The 25,102-nt window shown below is 40.5% G+C and overlaps 2 protein-coding genes across 7 annotated transcripts in view; one reads left to right on the forward strand and one right to left on the reverse strand.

Moving 5' to 3' along the window:
• The window catches only part of TRMT13 (tRNA methyltransferase 13 homolog), a 24,520-nt gene extending 5,768 nt beyond the window's left edge, over positions 1 to 18,752 (reverse strand). The window contains exons 1-9 of one of the 4 annotated variants that reach the window (XR_002343576.1): positions 18,019 to 18,739; positions 14,758 to 14,804; positions 14,604 to 14,670; positions 9,069 to 9,131; positions 8,833 to 8,902; positions 8,569 to 8,675; positions 8,047 to 8,214; positions 5,049 to 5,121; positions 486 to 560 (exon numbers count right to left, since the gene is read on the reverse strand). Coding sequence is in view for 1 of the 4 variants with exons in the window: in XM_021090151.1 (XP_020945810.1) it covers positions 486 to 560; positions 5,049 to 5,121; positions 8,047 to 8,214; positions 8,569 to 8,675; positions 8,833 to 8,902; positions 9,069 to 9,131; positions 14,604 to 14,670; positions 14,758 to 14,804; positions 18,501 to 18,647 (817 nt within the window). In the remaining 3 variants the exon portion in view is untranslated. Of the gene's footprint in view, positions 1 to 485; positions 561 to 5,048; positions 5,122 to 8,046; positions 8,676 to 8,832; positions 8,903 to 9,068; positions 9,132 to 14,603; positions 14,671 to 14,757; positions 14,805 to 18,018 lie in introns of all 4 variants that reach the window. The other 3 variants (XM_021090151.1, XR_002343574.1, XR_002343575.1) reach the window with 3 other exon arrangements.
• SASS6 (SAS-6 centriolar assembly protein) overlaps positions 18,718 to 25,102 on the forward strand; it is a 63,531-nt gene continuing 57,146 nt past the window's right edge. For all 3 annotated transcript variants that reach the window (XM_021090148.1, XM_021090149.1, XM_021090150.1), the window contains exon 1: positions 18,718 to 19,054. In XM_021090148.1, the coding sequence (XP_020945807.1) occupies positions 18,738 to 19,054 (317 nt within the window). In that variant the 5' untranslated portion in view covers positions 18,718 to 18,737. The remainder of the gene's footprint in view (positions 19,055 to 25,102) is intronic.

Consider the following 25,102-nt stretch of genomic DNA (forward strand, 5'->3'; position numbering starts at 1 on the left):
AACCTGCCAAGGTCACACAATAAAGTTAAACCCTAGACTCTGATTTCAAAGCTGTGCTCTTTCTACTTTATAATGCTACATCCGATGGATCCAAGCGCTAAGACAACACATCTCAACATTCCCTTTTTTGTTGCACTAGAATCCTGACACAGAATCATCTCCTAGTGGGAGGACAGGTTTCAGAGTTCTTCCTAAGCAACTCCTCCAAAAAGGTGGTAGCTTCTGGGATAGAATCATACAGTTTCTATAAACAATTCATTTCCTTTTTCGGTTGAAATATAACCCAAAGAATTTTAAGTCCCATATGACACAGTATTTACACATAAAACTCTTAATTCATCCTGCAAAATGGCCCAAAAGAGCAGATAAATAGGAAAGTTCTATTATAAGCTCAAAAGAGATTCTTTCGCTATTTGGCACCAGGTTAAGAAAGCTAAGCTAAATTTTAATGTGCTCATTTCAACGTTATTAGTGTGTTTACCTACCTGTGGCCACACCGCACAGATGCTTCCCAATTCCGACCACAGGTAGTTTTTCTTTGCTTAACAAAGGGATCTTGCCTGAAATAAAAAGAAATGAGAAGTTAGCTCTCTTGTGAGATGATAAGGCATTAGGGGGCCTCCCACAGAGAGAACTAATTAGAATCTTTGAATTTTAGGGCTGAAAGAGAGACAAAAATTTTTTTCTTTTTAGATTAAGAGTAAGAGGCTCAAAGCTGTAGTGACTTGATAAATAACACAGATGACTACTGACACAGACAAAATAAGAGTTAAGTATACGCTATTTCTTCTATGTTGACTCAGGACTTTACCCTGTAGAAGCCTTATTTTGCTAAATATTATTAACCCATTGATAAAAAGACTCAAAACTTTCTCTATTAGTTTTTTTTTGTTTGTTTTTTTGTCTTTTTGCCATTTATTGGGCCGCTCTCGCGGCATATGTAGTTCCCAGGCTAGGGGTCTAATCAGAGCTGTAGCCACTGGCCTACGCCAGAGCCACAGCAACGCGGGATCCGAGCCACATCTGCGACCTACACCACAGCTCACGGCTTTCTCTACTAGTTTTATTCTGCATAAATAACATATATGATAAATATTTTTGATCATCAAGAATAAAATATCTTCACAGCGTTCTGAATAAAAGAAAATATTTTTTGTTTGTTTTTTGTTTTTTGTCTTTTTAGGGCCGCACCCGCAGCATATGGAGGTTCCCAGGCTAGGTCTAATCGGAGCTGTTGCTGCCGGCCTATACCACAGCCACAGCAATGCCAGATCTGAGTGGCATCTGCAACCTACACCACAGCTCACAGCAACGCCGGATCCTTAACCCACTGAGTGGGGCCAGGGATTGAACTTGCAACTTCATGGTTCCTAGTCAGATTCGTTTCTGCTGCACCAAGATGGGAACTCCCAGAAAATAACCTTAAGAGTAGTGTCTACAAGGTAATGCAGTAAAACGTAGTATATCAGAGTTATGACTCCCAATCCACCCCTCAAATCATTTTCCTTTCTCTAAGATTCTGAAATGAAAAGTATGCTTCCCCCTTCAAATCCAGCTATAGCACTCAGCACCAGCGAGTTACCCAATGGAGGTCCTTAGTAATTTTTAATATCTTCTGTTGCTTGCTTCCAGATGGCATCACATGCTAAGAGAAACTGGAATCAAACGGAATAGTTTGTGTGTGTAAAGGAACACAGAGGTGTAAACTACTTATCAATCAGGGTGAAGAGAAAGGGTGTCCAAGAAAGCCTTTATACTCCAAAATTGCCTCATTACCTCTCTCCCAAGTCTTTGGGCTTAGAAAGGAGTGTAAAATTTCTGGGAAATGATGGTAGATTGAGTATAAGATTCTAGTTTGCTCCCTCCTAAAATTCCATCAAAATGAAAATACAAGAATTTTTATTTTTATTTTTTATTTTTTTTTGTCTTTTCTAGGGCCGCTCCCGAGGCATATGGAGATTCCCAGGCTAGGGGTCGAATCAGAGCTGTAGCTGCAGGCCTACGCCAGAGCCACAGCAACTCGGGATCCAAGCCGCGTCTGCAACCTACACCACAGCTCATGGCAACGCCGGATCGTCAACCCACTGAGCAAGGCCAGGGATCAAACCCACAACCTCATGGTTCCTAGTTGGATTCGCTAACCACTGTGCCATGACGGGAACTCCAAGGATTTTTAAAAAAGGCATAAACCCACAAGATCAGGAAGAAGAGAAAAGGAGACAAAAGTGGGAAAGGCTGAGAATCAGTATGATTTAATCCACAAGCCTCCTGAAAGTTCAGGAACTGGGGGTCTCAGGAACCTCAGAGGTAGAGCTGAGGAGTTCCTTGTAACAGAGCGTACTACTGGGAAGTCAATTTCAGTAGCCAGATCCTCACCTCAGAGCCACTTGGTTACTCTACCACTTGATGGAAAACTGTACATTAATTCTCTGGAGCAAGTAAAACAGGAGGTCACTGGATTGATGGAAAATAACAAATTGAAAAAGTTAGGAGTTCCCTTTGTGGCTCAGTGGCTTAAGGACCCAACGCTGTCTTTGTGAGGATTCAAGTTTGAGCCCTGGCCTCGCTCAGTGGGTTAAGGGTCCAGTGTTGCTGTGGCCTAGGCCTCATCTGCAGCTCCGATTAACCTCTGGCACAGGAACTCCACATGCTCTGGTACAGTTGTAAAAAGGAAAAAAAAAAAAAAGAAAGAAAAAAGAAAGTTGAAGTATAATAAAATAACAAGAGTATGAATTAGGCTCTTATTCCCCACTGGGTGCCAAAATATTGGTAACCAGGCTTTTACCTTCCAGGCAGGTGATCAGAAGAGTCTCTCTGGAGAACTGGACTGGCCCAAGGGGAATGATCTCATCTCAGATCACCCCAAAGTGGAGCTCAGAGACAACGGCTCTACCTGAGGACTCAGAGCTCTCGGCCCCTCAATCGTAACTATGAACCACTATCAAAACGCACAGATATTTGAGGACAGCCTCTGAGTTGAAAGAGTGAGACTGGAACATGGAAAAGAGCAACCCAGTGAAAACAGACTATGGAGGGAGAATACTTCCCCCCAAAACGATCATTAATGTCCTCACAGGGATAATGGAATTATGAAAAAAGAACAGTTACAATAATAAATTCAGAGCAAAAATTATCTTAGAAATTAAAACTATGATAGAAGAAATTAAGCTGAAGCAATTTTAGAAAGTATAGGAAAAAGACCAAAAAATACAGAATGGAGAAGTAGAGTCAAGAAAAGAAGACACCCATTCCTGGAGGTCTAATAATTAAATCATAAAAAAGAGAAGAGAGAAAATGGAACAGAGGAAATTATGAACGAATGCAAGGAAATTTCCGGAACGCTGAGAATACCAGAATCTCTAAATAGGGACCTCTCATCCTTGGCACTATTAACTTTTGGCCCCAATAATTCTCTGTTGTGTGGAGCTGTACTGTACTTCATAGGATATTTAGTAGGACTTTATTCCCTGGGGGCCAAAACTGTCTTTAGTTGAGAACCACTGCTATAAACAAGAGTCCACTAAGTGCCAGCACAATAGATAAAAATAAAACTACATCAAGACAATCACTGTGAGAATTTAGAACACTGAGGACAAAGAAAAGAGCCAATAAATTTCTAGAAAGAAAAAGGCAGATGATACACAAGAGATCAGGACTCAGAATGGCACTGAACTTATAAACAACACTAGTGAAGTAACGGTTTCAAATTTTTAAAGGAAAATGATTTTCAACTTAGAAATACCCAGCTAAATCAAATTTAAGGGTAAAGTAAAAGATATTTTTAGACAATACGAAGTCTCAAATTTATCTCTAATGCCAACTGTTACTCAGGAAGCTATACAAGGAGGTGCTTTCCCCACAGAGAGCAAATCAGTAGAGGAAGATGTGGGATAAGATGTGCAAAAATAAATTCCAAGGAGAGTGAAGGGAATTCCCAGGATAAGAATGAAGAGAGTTTTAGGAAGCTGATGACTGTACTTCAGGATCAGACAGCAGCCAGTCTGGATTAAAACATGTCCAAAGGATCCCAGAGAGAATTTTTCAGGAGGATGGAAACTAATAAAATACTTGAGGAACATATTTAAACAAATACTTTTAATTTAATTTTGTTATTATTATTTTTCTTTTTAGGGCCGCACCCATGGCTATGGAAGTTCCCAGGCTAGCTGTGGAATCGGAGCTACAACTGCCAGCCTACGCCACAGCCACAGCAAAGCTGGATCCGAGCCATGTCTGTGACCTACACTACAGTTTGTGGCAACATCAGATCCTTTACCCACTGAGCGAGGCCAGGGATCAAACCTGTAGCCTCATGGATACTGGTCAGATTTGTTTCTGCTGCACAACGGGAACTTCAAAAGAAATACCTTTTAAAAGACCTAGTAAACAAAATTATAATTAACTATTAATTCAATAAATGAACTTCATTTACTACATGGGCCAGCTGTGGGTCGAGTCACGAGGCTGAATTAAAATTAGTGGAAGTGGTTGCTTGCATATATTTGTATTGTTTTCATTTAAAATAATATGAAAAGCTATTAAGAGGTACAGAAAGGGCACTAAAGAGTATGATTGATGGGGTGTTGCGTGTATGAAATATGAGTTTCACAGAGATGGGTTATTTTCTTGGCTACAAATTTAAAATTCTAGGAAATATCTTTTACATGTTAGCTAGGCAGAATACATCCCATTTAATAGTTTAGGCAGTCATGCTAACTACAGGCAGAAGGCTAGGGTAAGGTATAAACAGACTCAGTAACTAATTTAAATGGGACAAAGAAGCAATATAAGGACACATTATCAAAACTTTTAAACTATTCCCTGGTATGATACTTCATTTCTAGTTGTAACTGAAAAATAACTTTTTAAGTTTCAGTAGTAATTCCATTTATATTTATCTAAATGTTAGATATGACACTCTATATTAACAATGGATTAATATTTGTTTTCCCCGAAGCACTGTTCTGCATGATTGGATTTCTAAGCAACTGTCAGAGGTTGAAACTTCTATGATGTATGGAAGAGCAACTGAAAGTTATGCAACTTACTCAAACACAAGTGTTGAATATCAATTTGAAGTCTCTCGAATACTGAGTTTTTCTTTCTGTGTTTGCCATCTACCTGTACAAACAGAACATTATCACAACCATGGCTTTTAGGTTTTAAAAAAAAGTTCTACAAAAATTAAAAGATGTCTATTTGTTTTCAAAATTTTTGAAATAATTTTCCATCTTGTTATTTTCTTGGCTGCCTCATGGCATACGGAGTCCTCAGGCCAAGGATCACATCTCAGCCACAGTTTCAACCTACAAAGCAGCTGCAGCAAGGCCGGATCCTTTAACCCACTGTGCCAGGCTGGGGATCAAACCTGTGCTGCAGAGATGTCACTGATCTCATTGTGCCACAATGGGAACTCCGCCATCTTATTTTTTAGTATTTAAAAAGTAAAACTGGTAATTTAAAAATTTAAGATGGAATATTCTATGATGAAAACTCTAAAATAACATCATACATTTTTTTTTGTTCAGGCCTATGGCATGTGGGAGTTCCCAGGCCAAGGATGGAACCCGAGCTGCTGCAGTGACAACTTTGGATTCTTTTTTTTTTTTTTTTGTCTTTTTGCTATTTCTTTGGGCCGCTCCCGCGGCATATGGAGATTCCCAGGCTAGGGGTCGAATGGAGCTGTAGCCACTGGCCTACGCCAGAGCCACAGCAACACGGGATCCAAGCCGCGTCTGCAACCTACACCACAGCTCACAGCAACGCCGGATCCTTAACCCACTGAGCAAGGGCAGGGACCGAACCCGCAACCTCATGGTTCCTAGTCGGATTCGTTAACCACACGCCACGACGGGAACTCCTGGATTCTTAACCTGCTGTGCCACAAGGAACTCCAACAATATCATACAGTTTTGTAAGTCTTGAGCATTTTATTAATTATCATGTGCTCATTATTTCCTTTAACTCTAAAAATTCCCAATTTGCTGATGAAGGAATTAAGGTTCATAGATGTTACGTGACTTATCTGAGAGTATCAGCCAGTTCCTTTATCTCTTCCAGCCCCTACTATACTATTTTTGGCTTGCTTCCCTTCTTACTCTCCCTGAAAGATCATAACCATTCTAATCCATATTCATGTGCTTACGATTTATAAATCTATATTGTGGCCCAGACCTTTCTGATGAGCACAGACACAAACCCAACTGCCTATTAGAAAGTCCTACTTCAACAGCAAACTCATTCAAAACTGAATTCGTTATTTCTCCTTCCAGACTATTCTTCCTCCTTCTATAATCTCTACATCGGGGAAGAACATCACCTAGTTACTTAAGCCACAAAAGGTCACCAGAAGTAACTCCTCTCATACTTAATGAATAAATCACTAAGTCTCATGGCTTCCAACAGCCTAATATTTCTCACGCTCTTTCCCTTCTCTCTAGCTCATTGTAACATCCAGCCCATTTTTTACTTGGATTACTGGATAATAAATGTCTTATTATTAATCTCTCTACTTCGAGTTTCAGACTTTTCTGATACAGCTTTAATGGTACTGCGATGATGAACTTTTAAAACCCTTTTCTAGGAGTCCCATTGTGGATCAGTGGGTTAAGGACTCGATACTATCTCCGAGGATATGGGTTTGATGCCTGGCCTTGCTCACTGGGTTGAGGATCCGGTGTTGCCTCAAGCAGATGTGGCTTGGATCTGGCATTACAGTGGCTGTGGTGTAGGCTTTAGCGGCAGCTCTGATCTGACCCCTGGCCTAAGAACTTCCATATGCTGCAGGTGTGGCCATTAAAAAACAAACAAACCACCCCAAACTCTTTGCTTTTTACTAATTCTTTCTTTTTTTTGGCCACACCCTTGGCCATGCAAAAGCCCCGGGTCAGGGATCGAATCCTGCGCCATAGCAGTGACTCCATCCATAGCAGTGACAATGCCAGCCACCAGGGAACTCCTACTCCACCAATATTTATATATTCTTTCAATCTCCTCTTACCTGCCACTTCCTCCAGGAAGACTTCAGGGACCCACACTAGACAGAGGCTGGTGTTCTACTGTCATACCCCTATAGCATCTGGTACTTTTCATTACCCTAAGACACTCAGTATACTGAACCAAAATACACGGCTATCCCATTAGATGTAAACTTCTTGAAGATGAGAACTAAATCTTGCTTCTACCATATCCCCAGCAGGTAGCAGGATGCTGTCGAACTCCTTTCTTAGCATGAAATATGACCCCTACCATAGTTCAGCCCCCTCTCCCATCTCATCATCGCTCGACTCTACTTCATACCATGTACTCCCAGCACATAGAAATGTTTCCACATTTCCCTGCCATTTAACCTGTGCCTCCGCAGCGAACCAGGCTGCTGCAGTCAGATTCTTAACCCACTGCACCACAGTGGGAACTCCTGTTTCTGCTTTTTTTTTTTTTTTTTTTTTTTAGGGCCGCACCAACAGCATGTGGAGGTTCCCAGGCTAGGGGTCAAAGCAGAGCTACAGCAGCTGGCCTACACCACAGCCACAGTAACTCGGGATCTGAGCTGCCTCTGCGACATACACCACAGCTCATCCTTAACCCACTGAGTGAGGCCAGAGATCGAACCCGCATCCTTAGGGATACTAATCAGATTTATTTCTACTGCGCCACAAAGGGAACTCCCAACTTTGTCTCATTTGACTTTATCTATCCAACATCTATCATGGTGCTGGTGCTATGCTCAATTAACGTTTACTGAATGAACAGTAAGTGGCAGGAACAGGTTAGGGCTCAAGACTTGTAACTCCTAGCTTGAGCTTGGCTCTTTCCATATATTTTCCTGTCTTTGTAAATACTTTAAGAACTCAGATCAGTGAACTATCAGAATTCAGATGAAAAAATTTACCTTCAGTTCACGTCATCAATATAATTAGTATAAAAAGCTCTAATCAAATAAATACACAATACATTTTCTTTAAGAGGCATGTTTCTGAGTATCAATTTTTCAAACAAGCAAAGTACAAAGTTTGGTTATCAACATATTGCAATGGTTTCACTTACCTTGAATCTTGTGGTCACCTTTTCTACTAGGATGAAGTGAACTTTTTCAGCATCATTTAAGGCAATATCAACCCAATGAGATAATTTTCCCTTTCCTGCTCCAAACTCAACAAAGCATCTTCTTGGACCAAGTAACTTTAATTTTTCAATGTTACCTAAAATAGAAGCCTGCAAACTTCACAAGATTATTTTATAAACCACAGCAAACACATTTGGTTCAAATGGGAAAATAATAAGGTAATTTCTACATAAGGCAGTGTGCTCACACTGATGATTTTTGTTTGACTTTAAAGTTTTTCTCTAGCTTTTAAATACTTAACACGTAGTACTTAAAACCATATCCATGCCAAAGAATTTTATATATGTTTATATACATTTTTTTTTGAAATGGAAAGATTCTGAAACCTGAAAGTTAATCTAAACAAAATCTTATTAGTAACTAAATTAAGAAACAATAAAATGTTAGCTTTGACAAATGGACAAAAAGGCATTTTTAGCAGAGTTACTATAGCTTAAACATACCTGCTGTTTCAGATGTTTGGTTGCAGAATCACCATTTTTAGGGTCATTAAGGGCATCATGCAATGCTGGATGGGACATAATTTGATCTTCAAGTGTAAAGTTCAAACCTGTGCCAAATAAAAGCACAGAAACTTAAGCAACTAAACACAAAACTGTGGGGCTCTGAACAACTGTAATAACATCTCCTAAAACTACAGTGGAATTAACTCGTATACTACCTGACTCTTCTAAAAACATTGAACTTGCAACTTTAGGCAGACTTACCTTCACTTGCTTTTCTCAATTTCTTAATTAAGTTTTCCAACTGGTCTTCAGAAAGAGAAGAAATTGGAACCTACACACAAAAACGGGACATGAGCTGGTCTGGACAATAACCATCAGTGATGATATTGATTCTATAAGAAAATACATTCTAAATCAAACTATTAATTTATTCCAAAAATTATTCACAGTGTGGAGATGCTCATAAATACTCTTTAAAATTAAGGTCAAGTACTTACTAATTGTTCAGGTATTTCGGTTTCATCTTTTAAGCCTGCATTAATATCTTGAATAAAGAAGTCCTTAACAAAAACAAAACAAGACCATAACAATACTGTTATTCATGTGAAGTGTTGACAAAAATTAAGTTGAGAAACTGAGTCGTCCCTTCTTTCAATACTCTGTACCTGCCCTCCTCCCTCCCTCCCTCTCATTTAACCCATAAGTAACTACGGGGTGATTACTGTGGTCCTTTATGTGCTTTAGATGTTGAGGATTCACCACAGCAGAGAACAGAGCAGACAAAAATCTCTGTGCTCAGGGATCTGACATTCCAGTGAGGTGGTTATCCGAATAAACATTTGCAGTCTAAAGAAATTCCTCAGTAATTTTTATTAAAGCTTTTACCTGTCTTCAGCAGAGACTGAAGACTATGTCAATCTTGCTTATGGTTAAAGCAAAAACTACAAAGAAGCAACTGCAAATGGCAGTTATCAGATAGGTAGGCATGACCAAAAACAGGTAAGAAAAAGATATTACAATGGTTTAGGTTTGATTTCTTCTATTTCAAAATATTAATTACCATAGGAAACAGAAACTTCCTGTGACACTATGTTGCTTAAATTAACAGAGAGACATTTCCAGTCCATTTTCAGAGAGGCTCTAGGTAAGGATCTAGATGAGCACCGTCCAGTAGCACTTCCTGTGAGAAGGAAATGTTCTCTATCTGCCCTGCCAACATGGCAGCTACTGGCCTTGAAATATGGCGAGTGTGACCGAGGAACGAGATTCTCAATTTTGTTTAATTTTAATCAACTCAAACTTAAAACAGTTACACATGGCTAGTGGCTACCATATTAGACCACGTAGACCGGGATGAAGAAAACAGCACTGTTTTAACAAATTCTGTTTTGAAAGTAAAAATAACTTTTGAGATATTATACATAGTAATGGACATTTATTACACAGATGGCAGAAAGATCACATGTGGATTGTGTGTTGCTACCTTTATCTATATGGGTAATAATGGAAACCAGTGATTTAGAAAAAGGTGAAGACAGCAGATATCAGAATATGTTGTTGGATGAAACAACATATAATAGAAACTATAATAGAAAATTAGCTAGGCGGTTAGTATATAGTGAAAGACTGCTAAGACTTTACTTGGGTTTCAAGTTTCATGTTTTATGTAGTGTACAAAATAAACAATGGAATCTATGCCATCGTACCCCTTTTTTAATACATTCACTTCTTCTCTCAAACTTTTCACAGAACACAGAGTCAATCTGCTTGCTTTAACAAAGCTGGACACTTAGGTAGGGAAGATAACCTCCATGCAACTCGAAAGTAAAGGCAACATGCTTTCTTTTTACCAAGAGGTAACTTGGGTAGTCATCATCTTTTCTTCTACACATTTTTTTTTTTTTTTTTTTGGTCTTTTTAGGGCCGAACCTGCAGCATATGGAGGTTCCTAGGTTAGGGGTCTAACTGGAGATGTAGCCGCTGGCCTACACCATAGCCATAACAATGCCAGATCCAAGCCGCGTCTAGGGCCTTCACCACAGTTCACGGTAACGCCGGATCCTTAACCCACTGAGGGAGGCCAGGGATTGAACCTATATTCTCATGGTTCCTAATCAAATTCGTTAACCACTGAGCCATGACAGGAACTCCTTCTTCTACACATCTTAATGTAAAAATATTTTCTTTTTAAACTTATGCCATCTGGCCTACTGGTTCTCAACTGGGAGGCACCTGAAAACGTATGGGGATATTCTGTTGTCAAAATGATTAACAGGTGCTACTGGAAGACAATTATCCCCAGGTCTCTCAATTTTCTGCAAGTCTGACAAGCAAAGGCACTGATTCCCTTTATTTTAGACAAACTTTTCAAGGACATCTGTAAACACAGCAACCTTGGAAGACAGAAATGGTGTCTCCTTCTAGAGCAGATAGCAGAAATGTCTACTTAAGGAACAAAGTTCTGGCAGGTTTCCTTACTGCCCATGTGAAAAGACATGTATTTCCCAAGCTCCGGCTTCTTCAGCTATGACAGAAGCTCTGCACAAACTTGCACAGCATCCACCAAAACCCCTTCACCTTGAGGGAATTTAGGGAACAAGAGGAACTGATGCAGACAAGTAGCCCCCGTGGCTGGCTATGCAGCAACATCTAATAAAGCCCTTTGTCTCGGACCCAGGAGTCTCGTGTCTTCTGCCAGCACCCACAAACCTGAGGCAGGCTAACTTAGTTTGAAAATAAGATTAAATTTCAGATCCTTCATACCTTTTAAGGCTGCATGCACTGGATATAGAGGTTCCCAGGCTAGGGATCCAACTGGAGCTGCTGCTGCTGGCCTACGCCACAGCCACAGCAATGCCGAATCCTTAACCCACTGAGCGAGGCCAGGGATCGAACCTGCAACCTCATGGTTCCTGGTCGGATTCGTTTCTGCTGTGCCACGACAGGAACTCCCAGATCCTTCACACTTTGGACAAGGCCTTTGCCATCTGCCACTCGGAAGCCAGGAATGCCAGAGGAATGCTCTGAGGTGCACAGGATAGGACTGTCCCACTCAAAATGCCAAAAGCCCCCACGGAGAAATACTAGGCTGTTAAATTATCTTCTAAAACTCCCAGCAGTTGTCACCTATCAATCTGTTGGCCATTATCCAATACCCATTAGAAATTGTGACACCAAGCTGTTCACTAAGTTCAGCCGACCAGACCATGTTTTCAAGCTATCCATGAAAGAGCTCTGCTTGACCTTCTTAATTCTTATGACCCGTGCTCCACCTTGGCAAACTACGTTTATGGGCCCTCTGGACTCTGGCATTACTGTCACCCATTGAACCTCTGAAATCGGAAACTCCAGCAGCTCATTCTCAGACCATGACTTTGAACTTGTTAGTACAAAGTGTAGCGATTCTCTTCCTCCTGATCATATTTTCACCTTTAAAGACCTTTACTTTTTCTCAGCTAACTTCTGGCTTCCCTTTCTTGCCGTCCCGTCTGGATACTCAGTACCACTGCTGTCCTTATCTTTCACAACTTGGTCCTTCTGTCACACCCACCCTTATAAAACCTAATGCCTGCACTGACATGACTCTTTTTAAACTCCCAACACCTGGGCTGCTGAACACTGCAGAAGCAAAAATACTCCGTCATTTGGGCTGGTGCCAGTTTGAATTCAGTATCTCCATCTCAGTCTGACTGGCAATGATGCCCAGAAATTATTCTTCGTAACTCTAATTCTAAACTTTTACCTCTCTCCTCAAATCTTCAACTATACTGTCACTCCCTCAATCACCTTATCTCTTTCTTAATTTGCCTGAACTGATATCTGTCTTTTACTACTTCCCGTCTATCTTGGTGGAAGAGCTATTCGTCTCCTATTGTCCCCTTCCACCTCTATTTTAGACCCTATTTCTGCCTGATTCCTGGGGGTGCCCACTGAATCCATGATGCCCCCTTCTATTTCTAATTTCTTCTCTATTGGCTCCTTACTCTAAGCATATAAGTAAAACTAAGTTTTCTTCCATTTTAAAACACAGTCCTTCTGTCCTACCTTCTTCTCTGACTGCCATTCTAACTCTCAAGTTCTGTTCATAGACCAGCTCCTTGAAAGACCAGTCTATGCTTGTGATTTCTACTGCTTTATCTTCTACTTACTCATGTATCATTGCAGTCTGATTGCCGCCCATGCCACTGTATTTGATATGCATTTTGCCAAACTCGTTGCTCTTTAACAAGTGCCATATTGCCAACCCAATGGATTCTTCTCTGTGGCTACCTGATTTCTCTGTGATGACAGACAGTTAGTCACTTGTTTTTGATAGTTTCCCTCCCCTAGCTGTTTTTTCTCTTTCCTACTTCTCCAGCCATCCCTTCTCAATATTTTTCTGTGGCTCCTACTAGCAGCTCACCTTTATGTCAGTTACACCTAGAGCTCTGCCTCGGTCTCATGCTCTAATTCCTGCCCACCTGTCATCTTCTATTCAGCTCTCCCCTCGTCTCTTACACTTGCCATGTGAAAAGCCCAGTCCCAGATAAAGCTGCCTATTCGCTTACTTCTGGGCCCTTACTCATGTTTTCTTCCTTGTCTGGCTAACTCTCCTTTCACGTTTAGGGCTCATCTTCCGACATCTCTTCAGAGACACTTCTCTGACTCCTTCTCCATCTCTCTCACCTCCCTATTTTTACATATATAATAGTGCATTTTTCCGTTCCTTCCTCTAGAGTGACATGTTCTTCTAGGCAGGGTGCTTGGTACAATGTCTGGCATAAGTACTCAATTCATACCTATTGAATAAGTAAGTTCTTCCCTGACCTCTGACCCCTGGCACCCCCACTCGAATCTCTCACCCTGGGCAACTTAAAAACCCAAACCTTCACCTACAGTCTGTACGTATTTGACTTCTAAATCTTGATTTCTTGTCCAACCTCTCCACTGATTTTCAAACTCATATAGCCAACTCTGAATTTCCAGTCACCAAATAATATTGATTCTACCACCTAAATAATTCTTGTATTTATCTATACTTATTCCATCCTCTTTAATTCAGTCTTTTGTCATGTCCTACCTGGACTGCAGCAATGGTCTCCTAATTAGTCCTTCTGACTGCAAGCCATCCTCCCACACTGCTCTAAGAGAAAGTTTTCCAAGAGGTAAATATGACCACACCATTCCCTCACTTGCAGTCTTTCGGTGGTTCCCCACATCTTCCAGGATAAAGTCCAAGTCCCTAAACTTCCCATTGTGGCTCAGTAGGTTAAGTATCCATGAGGCTGTGGGTTCGATTCCAGGCCTCGCTCGGTGGGTTAAGTATCTGGCATTGACAAGAGTTATGGCGTAGATTGCACACATAGCTTGGATCCAGCATCGCTATGGCTGTGGTGTAGGCTGGCAGCTGCAGTTCCAATATGACCCCTAGCCTGGGAACTTCCACATGCTGCACCTGTGGTTCTTTAATAAGAAAAAAAAAAAAAAAACACAAAAAAACAACTCCAAGTTCCTTAAAATCCTCAAGTGGTTTCTCAATTTCTGCATTTGCACATACAGTTCTTTTCACCTAGAAAGACCCTTCTTCCTTTTCTTTGCCAAATCAAGAATTAGTTCAAGTGTTATTCTCTCTGGGAAGCCCTTCTTGAACCCCCTGGATTTAATTCTAATGCAAGTATGTGTTCTTATTACATGTGTACTTCTTTCATTGAACTTATTAAATAATATCCCTTATATACAAGTACTTATCAGTCTCAAATATGTTCCTGGAAGGCTGGGTTAATATTTATTGAAATAAATTTAGTAGGCACTACGTTAATATTTTTGAATAGCTAAATTGTGCTCTTATTCTCTGAATATCACTCTTGTTGCATAAAATTTTATTATCTGAATAAGGACTACAAGTGGATTTACAGTCTGATGTCCTATATACACTCAAATGCATTTGCCATATTTAAGCCTCCTGAAGCAAGAGCCTTGTTAAAAATTCACGTTGGTAATCTACTAAGTATACCGCATATTTTACCATTCAATTTTACTGATCAAACACTTACAGGTTTTGGCTTCTCTCTTGAGTTACATTTTTTCAAATGCTTTGCTAGTTGATCTTCATATACTGTGCTAAATTTAAAGAGAAAATTATTTAAAATAAGACGGTGATAATCACTGTTTCTAGCATAGAAAAACCCTTCTCTGACCCATACTTACTGTTTTGGATCTAAAGGACACAGGATTCTTTTCCGAGCATTTTCTTCCTAATTAAAAAAAAAAAAAAGAAACAAAAACATGATATATTTATTTGAATAAAGTATCAAGTTCATTGGTTACAGATACTAGATACAACTTCAATGTAATCATAAGCTTATGCCATCCCCAAACAAGGTAAGAAAACCTTAAAAGTACATTAATAAAACATTGGCAAAATCAAGTCACAGAGTTTAACAGCAGTGCAATGAGATAGTGCCTTAACCTATCAGAATGCCTATCATCAAAAAGAACAAAAACAGGGAACACCCTTGTGTTGCAGCAGTTTTCGGATCTGGTGTTGTCACTGCAGTGGCTCAGGCTGCAGCTGTGGCTAGGGTTTGATCCCTGGCCTGGGAACTTCCATATGCCACTGGCACGGCCAAAAAAAAAAAAAAAGACACAAACAACAAATGCGGATGATGATATGGAGAAAAGAGAACCCTCCTACCTTGTTGGTGGGAATATAAATAGGTGCAGCCACTGTGGAAAATGGTATGGAGATTTCTCAAAAAACTAAAAGTATAACTATCATATAACCCAGTAATTCCATGTTCCCAAAATAAACAAAAACGCTAATTTGAAAAGATATGTGCATCCCAGTGTTCACAGCAGCATTGTTTACAACTGCCAACACGGACGCAAAGTAAGTATCCATCAACAAATGAATGAATCAAAGAAGATGTGGATAGACAATGGAATGCTGCTCAGCCATAAAAAATAACAAATAACAAAATCTTGCCATTTGCAGCAACATGGATGGATTGAAAAGCATTATGTGAAGTGAAATAAGTCAGAGAAAGACAAATACTTTCTGATATCACTTACATGTGGAATCTAAAAAATACAGCTAGTGAATATAACAAAAAACAAACAGATTCACAGATAAAGAGAACATATTAGTGGTTACCAGTGGGGGTGGGGAGGACAATGTAGGGGTAGAGGATTAAAAGGTACAAACTATTACGTATAAAATGAACTACAGAAGCTCCTGCTGAGGTGCAATGGATTAAGAATCCAACTGCAGTGGCTCAGCTTGCTGCTGAGTTATGGGCTGAATCCCTAGCCCAGCACAATGGGTTAAAGGATCTGGTGAGGCTGCCATACTCTACCAGGTTTTCAACGTTATTTTTTTACTTTTTAGGGCCGCACCCACGGCACATGGAGGTTCCCAGGCTAGGGGTTGAACTGGAGCTATAGCTGCTGGCTTATGCCACAGCCAAAGCAACGCCAGATCCGAGCTGCGTCTGAGACCTATACCACAGCTCATGGCAACGCAAGATCCTTAGCCCACTGAGCAAGGCCAGGGATAGAACCTGCAACCTCATTGTTCCCAGTCTGATTCATTTCCACTGCACCATGACGGGAACTCCTCAATCTTTTAGTATAGAAGAGTTACATCCTGTTCCTTTCTAAGTTACATGAATTTAACTATACACACTTGGGAAAAAAATAAAGGAATTAATAATGTTGGCAATTCTACCCATCATTGATATGAATCTTTATATAACAGGATAGTGTAACAGTTAAAACCAAAGGTCAGCCATACTGTCTAGGTATGATTCTCAATTCTATCAGTCCTAACTCTATGATCTAAGGTAGTCTTACTGCTTCATCTGAAAGATGAGAATATATCATACCTCCTAAGGTTTGTAAAAATTAAGTGAGCTATTATTAAAAAAAAAGAGCTAAGCACAGTGCTATTCATACAGTAAATGCTAAGTGTTCACTATCAGTATTAACAATTTCTTCTTCAGTTTATTTCAGTTCTGATCTGCCTCCCAGAATATCCATGAAACTATGTACATCAATTTTCATGAACAAGAGAGAATTTTCAGTATCTTTTTGAAAATACAGTACATTGTTCTTTGTTGTTGTTGTGCCCATGGCACGTGGAAGTTCTCAGGTCAGGGATCGAACCTGCGCCACAGCAGTGACCCAAGACACAGCAGTGACAATGTCAGATCCTTAACCCACTGATCCATGAGGAAACTTCCAACACTATTGCTTATTTGCTAACTTTTAAAGTCTAATCTCCTTGAAGAAGAAGACTATGCTAACCTTCGAAAGCCTAATGATAGAGTAGGAGGAAAAAAGCACTTCTAAATTTTATTATTTGGGTTTAGAAACAGAAAGTTTCTCAGTCTTGGCATTACTGATATTCTGGGCTGGATGGTTCTTTCTTGTGGGGGCCTTCCTACCCATTGTAGGATGTTAAGTTAGCTTCTCCAGCCTCTATCCACTAGACGCAAGAAACACTCTTCAGCTGTGGCAACCGAAATGTCTTCAAACATTGCCAAGTGTCTCCTGGGGGGACTAAACCACCACCATTTAAGAACCACTGGGTGAAATGAGTACAAGTGGTCTCAGCTATAGATGACACTTAAGAAAAAAAGATGGAAACATACCACTCAGTTACATAATAAATTACAGATTCAGTAGGATGCCCCAAATTGAAAACCAAATCATAATCATGGAACGTGTCTCCACTTGGTATTTTGCAACCTTTCTTTAAGGGATTAATAACATGATGTTATTCCTTTCTAGGAATACAAATCACTCTGTAAGGACCTATTTCTATTCTACTACTCTCAGCATCTGCAGTCACCTTCTGGACGTCTGGTCACGGTGAAGTGTAAGGTCTTAGAGTGAGGACAAAGGCCTCCTCCAATCATAAAGCTCATTTTTCGATCAGGGGATGTTTGCTGGTCCCCTCAAAACCAGCCAAGGCAACAGTGAGTGTACTTCAAAGAGTCCTTGTAAGTCACAAGTCACTTACATTCCAAAACAAGAATCTGCTTGTTTTAGTACACTTCACTCTACGCAAATGTCAGTCAAATCAACACATGAAGTACAGCTTTGGCTATGAGGGACAGTAGCAGATGGCAGGGCTGGAGGGGGTGTGTGTGCGCGCGCGCACGCGCATCTGTATTAGACATTGCCTAGCAGGAGAAACCATCGGACTCACAAAGAAAAGAAATGTAAATAACACCGGACATTCAGAAGACATGAAATCAGATGCTTGTCTATTTGGTTTAATTGTTCTAAAAGCTATCAAACATGCTCTTTCTATAAGCATTCTGCTCTTGCTGTTTTTAAAATTTTCTATCATATATCTCCTAAAGAAAAACACATACATAAAGATATATAGTTCGACATCACAATCATACGTTTAATGGAACAAAATCATACAGTTTCTGTTCTCAGTGTTGAGTCAATTCTTACATGTTTTTAAATCTTTCCTTCCCCTTTGCAGCAAAGTAGTTATTAGTTGCTTTCAAAAGACTGTACATCTAATTCACAAGAAGTGACTCACAATAATTCACAAGAAGTGATTATCGTTCACAAAACAATGAAAACACAATGAGTGAAACCTTGGGATCTGTCTTCTTTCTAAACCACCACTTCCCATCAGGAAGGCGGAGAGTGAGCGGAGCGCAAGAAGCGGTAGTCTGCGGTAAAACTACAATCTAGCGTTACCACGAGTTGGTATCAAGATAAACGGGTCACTGCTGGCGCTTTACTTAGTACAAGACAACACTGCACTTCACTACGGCTCATCATCGCTCCCTAGGGAGGCCAGGACTGCGTTTATCACGGGAAAAGCTGGAAACTCCAGGGGACAGAAGCAGAAATCTGTCAGAGAGGGAAAGTGCCGGACCAGGAAACTTATTTCCGACCCTCGAGAGGGTAAGGCGATACCAGACCTCCGCCGCTCCAGCGTGTTCACCACAGAACCTTTTCCCCGCTGCCACCACCATCCTGCAGAACCGCTTCTTCTTTTCCACATAGTAACCGCATCGCCCCTCTGCTGGAGAGTCAGTTCCATGCGGTGTCGGCGCAGAAGCCGCCATAATTCAGGGCTTACTTCAGGTAGCAAGCATCGATCCGGCGAAGAGAGGAAAAGTTGTTAGCGCCTCTCGGGTTCCCTTCCCTTAACAAATATGGCGGCCTCGGATCCCGCCACGCAGGAGGGTACCCGGAACGACCGCCCAGCCGTCACAAAACCGGAAGAAGCTGATGGTGGCCGGCGAGGCCCAAACCTCCTCCGTATCGTCTCTGCTTCACTTTCCCCGCCTCTTCCGCGGAAGCCGAGCGCCAAACTTAAACAGGCCCCGGAGGCCTTTCAGGCTAGTACCGCTGACCCGCCGGCCCGTTTGGGTTTTTCCGCACACCGGCCGGGGCAGGGGTTCAGCATGAGCCAGATTCTGTTCCAGCAACTCGTCCCGTTGCAGGTGAAATGTAAAGACTGCGAGGAGAGGTGAGGGCCGCGTTACTCTGTGCCCGCGGGTGGCGGTTAGGGGTCGGGCCAAGGGGGAAAGATGGCGGCTCCGGCCGGTGGGCCCCGGCCTGCGCTGGGTGTGCGGCCCATCTCCCCGGGCCGCGGAGACAGAGCTGGCTGGGACCTCGTGGTCGTTTCAAAGTCTGCCGTTGCTGGGGAGGGAAGAGTGAGGAATGGGTCGCCGACCCGCATCAGTTTTTGTGTGTGTTTTTTTTTAAGTCTTATCTCTGGATGTTGTCATGGAGATGATAGCCCATTTCTCTTTTTGACGGATAAGAAGTCTGGCTCAGAGAAATTAAGTAATTTGCGTGAGAGCTCACGAGTTCACGGCGGGCGGGCACTAGAATTCAGGCTTTGGCTCACGGCCCTTTTTCCCCCCTCTCTCCTTTGAACGCTACTGGAAGTAAATGCAAGGTTAGACTTAAAAAAAAAAAAAAAACTCTACAAATTTGTGGTGTATTGCCTCTCTTTCGTCATAGTTACTAAAAATAAATTACGTGTAATAAATTGAAAAACAATTGTTGAAAACCATATATTCATTTAGTCATTCAACAAACGTTGAACACTCTTCCTGGGCACCGGGGATACAGTGATCAGGAGAGTTCTTGTGTTGGTGGAGTTTACAGTCTGGTGAGGGTGGAAATAAAGGCCAGTATCACAGATAAATGTAAAAGTTACAACTTTGGTTAAAGAGGTGGTGCTGTTGAGGCCGAAGTAGGGAGATTTGGCAGGAGATTTCAATTTTGTCTCAAGTGCACCACTCAGTGTCAGCTGGCTCCTCTCTGAACCTTGATTTTCCTCATTAGTAAAGCTGATAAAACATGGCTACCTACATGGTTGGTTGTTAATGAGGATCAGGTGTGAAAATATATGTGAAAACTAAGTGGTGTGGAAATGTGACATTAAAAGAAATGAAGACATTGATTTGTTGAGCTGCCAGTGATGTGAAATTAGTATGTAGTTCAGAATTAGGTCCAGAATCAATTGGCAAGCCAGGGAGGAGATGGTACCAAAACCAGCAGCTGTAAATGGAGATTTGTAGACTAGTTGGTTATTCTTTTGTGCTGCCCAATATGGGAGCCACTATGTTTATTGGACATTTGAAATGGAGCTAATCGGAACCGATGTGGCATGAGTAAAATGCACGTTGGACTTTGAAAACTTACTATGAGAAAAAAGGTATGTAAAATGTTTCCATTTTTATATTGATGGAATTTATAAATCATTATCTTAACATGTATTTTGCATTTTGCATATATAGGCAATATTTTGGATATATAGGGTTAAATATTAAAATTAATTTATCCGTTTTAATTTTTTAAATGTGGCTTCTAAAAAGTTAAAGATTACATAGGTGGCTTCATTGTATCTCTGTTGGACAGCCCTGTTCTGGAATGATTATAGAGAGATAAAATGTTGGGGGGGCATAATTTCTGATTCCAATATTGAAACTCCTAGCACTTCTTCATCTCATTACATTGTCATCACAGTTACCTCCTTAAAACACTATTTCAGCCTTTTCATTTCTCTTGCTTAGAAAGGTTTCATGTATTCCTTTCTCCTGCAGCAGGGGTCAGCACACTATTAGAGCCCATGGACCAAATGGCCCACTGCCTTTTTTTGTAAAGCTTTATTTTATATTTTTACAGTAGCATCTGTAGCATAAGGAAGTTCCCCAGCCAGGGGTTGAATTGGAGCTGCAGCTGAGGCCTACACCACAGCCACAGCAATGCCAGGTCTTTAACCCATTGGGTGAGGCCAGGAATCGAACCCACATCCTCATAGAGGCAATGTCAGGTCCTTAATCCACTGCACCGCAACGGGAAACCTGATAAAGCTCTGTTAAATGCAGCTGTTCTCATCTGTTCAAGAATTACCTATTGCTGCTTCTGTGCTGTAAGGGCAGAAATGAATAAATGTAACAGAGACCTTATGGCCTGCAAAGCCTAAAATATTTACCATGTGGCCCTTGACTTACAGGAAAAACAATCCAGGCTCTTTAAACAATCCAGTTCAACACTTGTTTGTGAATGCCTACTGTGTATTAGGCGCTGTCCTAGGTGCTGAGGATATAAAGCTCCCTTCCTCCAACAACAGCAGCAAAAAAAGTTTTCATTCTAGCCGTCAAGGATCTCACACTTTAATAAGGAAAACAGAAAGGTTTTTCTTTTTTGGAGAGGCAGCATGGCACAGGCTAAGAGTTCAGGCTCTGGAGCCAGATTGTCTGGGTTTAAATTCCAGTTCTACCGCTTTCTGTTTGGTTATGTACAATTTTTCTTACTTAAATTCCCTGTGCCTCATCTTTAAATTGATGAAAATGAAAGTACCTGCCTTTTGCGGTTATTATGAGCATGAAGTCAATTCATACATATGAAGTGTTTAAAACAGTGCCTGGAACTCAAAGAGCATTCTCTAAACATTAGGTATTTTTAAAGTGTGATTAATACATGAAGTAATATAAATGAACTAAAGCCATAGAGAAGAAGGAACTTGAGTTGCAAACAGTGGTAGTGCTCAGAGAACTTGGAGGAGAGTGATGCAAAACTTTGAAGCCCATGGTTTGACTCTAACCTGCTTTTTTCATTTTTTTATTTCCTGAGCTCCTCTCCTCAATACCTTAGGCACACAAGACTACTTGTTAGCTTCTGAGTCTACCTGCTATTCTCTCAATACTGAACTTTTTTTTTCTTATAAAAATTTTTTAATTGTTATTTCCCCAATACAATTTTTTTTCTACTGTACAGCATGGTGACCCAGTTACACATAAATTTATACATTCTTTTTTTCTCATATTATCATGCTCCATAAGTGACTAGACATAGTTCTCAGTGCTACACAGCAGGATCTCATTGCTAATCCATTCCTAAAGCAATAGATTTTATTTATTAACCCCAAGCTCCCAATCCCTCCCACTCCCTCCCCCTTGGCCACCACAAGTCTATTCTCCAAGTCCATGATTTATTTTCTTTTCTGTGGAAAGGTTCATTTGTGCCACATACTAGATTCCAGATATAAGTGATATCATATGGTCAATACCCGTACCTTTATTCCTGCTCATCCTTCTACCTCAAATGCTTTTTTCTTTCAAGACCTTTTAGGTCTGTCTTAAATCCCATTGCTATAGAGACCTTTTCAAAGTTGCCCAAGTAGAAATTGTTCTTATTTATTCATTTGTTAGATAGCATCATGTAGGTGAAAGATCTGAGTTCTAATTTGGGGTCTGCAGTGTGACCTTAACCAAGTTTCTTACTGCATCTCAAGTTCTTTGTAAGACAGAGATCACATTTACCTAACAAGATTATTGTTGTTAAATAAGATGATATAAGCAAAATGCCTGGCAGGCCCACAGTACTGTATGTACTCAGTAAGTGCTAGTAACCCTTCCCTCCTCTGTCTTGAAGCCTTAAACTACAAATCGGATGCAAATCTAGGGTAAAGTAGTTTAATCTGATCTCAGTTTGAGGCCATGGGCCACATGTATTTCTGTTTGTAACCCTAGCACCCAGCATAGCACCTGGCTTAGAGTAGCTTTTGTTTGCATTGAGAGTTTAAGATCGCAGCTACTAGGTGTAGAGGTGGGCTGGAATCCAGTTCTGTGAAGGCCAAATCTAACTGACAGGGAGGATGTTGTGCAGATTTATGCAGCATTCAGAATGTGGCATTTATTTTAGAGCATTTTTAAAAAAAATTGTTTTGTATTATTCCCATGAAAGTGACCATTGCAGTGGCGAAAATAGGTTTTGTAATTTCACATCCTCTGAAAGCTCACATTTTTCTACAAGATACTTCTAGGAAAGTTTTTGAAGTAAACATGGGAAATAGTTTTTTTAAATTTTTAAAAATTTTGTATTACTTCTTTTATTACTTATGAATTTATTACATTTATAGTTGTACAATGATCATCAAAATCCAATTTTATAGAATTTCCATCCCACACCCCAAGTGCATCCCCCCACCCCAACCTTTCTCCTTTGGAAACCATAAGTTTTTCAAAGCCTATGAGTCAGTATCTGTTTGGCAAAGAAGTTCGTTGTGTCCTTTTTTCAGATTCCACATGTCAGTGATAGCATGTGATGTTCCTGTCTCATTGCCACTCCTCTGTTGATGGACATTTAGGTTGTTTCCATGTCTTGGCTATTGCAAATAGTGCTGCCGTGAACATCGGAGTACATGTGTCTTTTCCGTCATGGATTTCTCTGGAGAGATGCCGAGGAGTGGGATTGCTGGGTCAAATGGTAATTTTTTTTTAGTTTTCTGAGGAATCTCCATACTGTTTTCCACAGTGGTTGCACCAATTTACATTCCCACCAACAGTGTAGGAGGGTTCCCTTTTCTCCACACCCTTTCCAGCACTTATTGTTTGTAGACTTTTTAGATGCTGGCCATTCTGGCTGGTGTGCGGTGGCACCTCATAGTCGTTTTGATTTGCATTTCTCTAATAATGAGTGATGGTGAACATCTTTTCATGTGTTTTTTGGCCATCCATATGTCTTCTTTGGAGAATTATCTGTTTAGATCTTCTGCCCATTTTTTGATGGGGTTGTTTGTTTTTTTGGTACGGAGCTGCAGAAGGTGTTTGTAAATTTTGGAGATGAATCCCCTGTCGCTCCATTGGCAAAGATTTTCTCACATTCTGAGGGTTGTCTTTTCATTTTGTTTAGGGTTTCCTTTGCTGTGCAGAAAGTTTTAAGTTTAATTAAGTCCCATTTGTTTATTTCTGTTTTTACTCCGGTTACCCTAAGAGGTGGATCTGAGAAGATATTGCTGTCGTTTATGTCAGAGAATGTTTGGCCCATGTTTTCCTCTAAGAGTTTTACAGTGTCTGGTCTTATATCTAGGTCTTTAATCCATTTTGAGATTATTTTGTGTATAGGAAGTGTTCTAATTTCATTCATTTCCATGTGGCTGTCCAGTTTTCCCAGCACCACTTAGTGAACAGGCTGTCTTTTCTCCATTGTATATTCTTGCCTCCTTTGTCATAGATTGGTTGGCTGTAGGTGCATGGGTTGAATTCTGGGCTTCCTCTTCTGTTCCAGTATAGATCTGTATTTCTGTCTTTGTGCCAGTACCACATGGTTTTGATGACCGTTGCTTTGTAGTATAGTCTGAAGTCAGGGAGCCTGATTCCTCCAGCTCCATTTTTCTTCCTCAGGATGGCTTTGGCCACTCTGGGTCTTTTGTGCTTCCAAACACACTTTAGAATATTTTGTTTGAGTTCTGTGAAAAATGTCCTTGGTAATTTGATAGGGATTGCATTGCATTTGTAGATTGCCTGGGGAGGTATAGTCATTTTGATAATACTGATTCTTCCAGTCCAAGAGCATGGTATGTCTTTCCATCTGTTTGTGTCATCTTTGATTTCTTTCATCAGTGTCTTACAGTTTTCAGAGTACAGGTCTTTTGTCTCTTTAGGTAGGTTTACTCCTAGGTATTTTATTCTTTTGGATGCGATGGTAAATGGGATTGCTTCCCTAATCTCTCTTTCTGATCTTTCATTGTTAGTATATAGAAATGCAGTCGATTTCTGTGTGTTAGTTTCATGTCCTGTGACTTTGCCAAATTCGTGGATAAGCACTAACAGTTTTCTGGTAGATAGAGTCTTTAGGATTCTCTAGGTATAGTATCATGTCATCTGCAAATAGTGATAGTTTTACTTCTTCCTTTCCAATTTGGATTCCTTTTCTTCTCTGACTGCTATGGCTAGGACTTCCAAAACGATGTTGAATAGTAGTGATGAGAGTGGACATCTTGTCTTGTTCCTGATCTCAGCGGGAATTCTTTCAGCTTTTCACCATTGAGAAAGATGTTTGTGGGTTTGTCATATATGACGTTTATTATGTTGAGATAGGTTCCCTCTATGCCCACTCTCTGAAGGGTTTTTATCAGAAATGACTGTTGGATTTTGTCAAAGGCTTTTTCTGTGTCTATTGAGAGGATCATATGGTTTATATTCTTCAGTTTGTTAATGTGGTGTATCACACTGATTGATTTGCAGATATTGAAGAACCCCTGCATCCCTGAGATAAA

This window comes from Sus scrofa, chromosome 4 (genome assembly GCF_000003025.6).
Source record: "Sus scrofa isolate TJ Tabasco breed Duroc chromosome 4, Sscrofa11.1, whole genome shotgun sequence".
In the NCBI taxonomy this organism is placed as follows: domain Eukaryota; kingdom Metazoa; phylum Chordata; class Mammalia; order Artiodactyla; family Suidae; genus Sus; species Sus scrofa.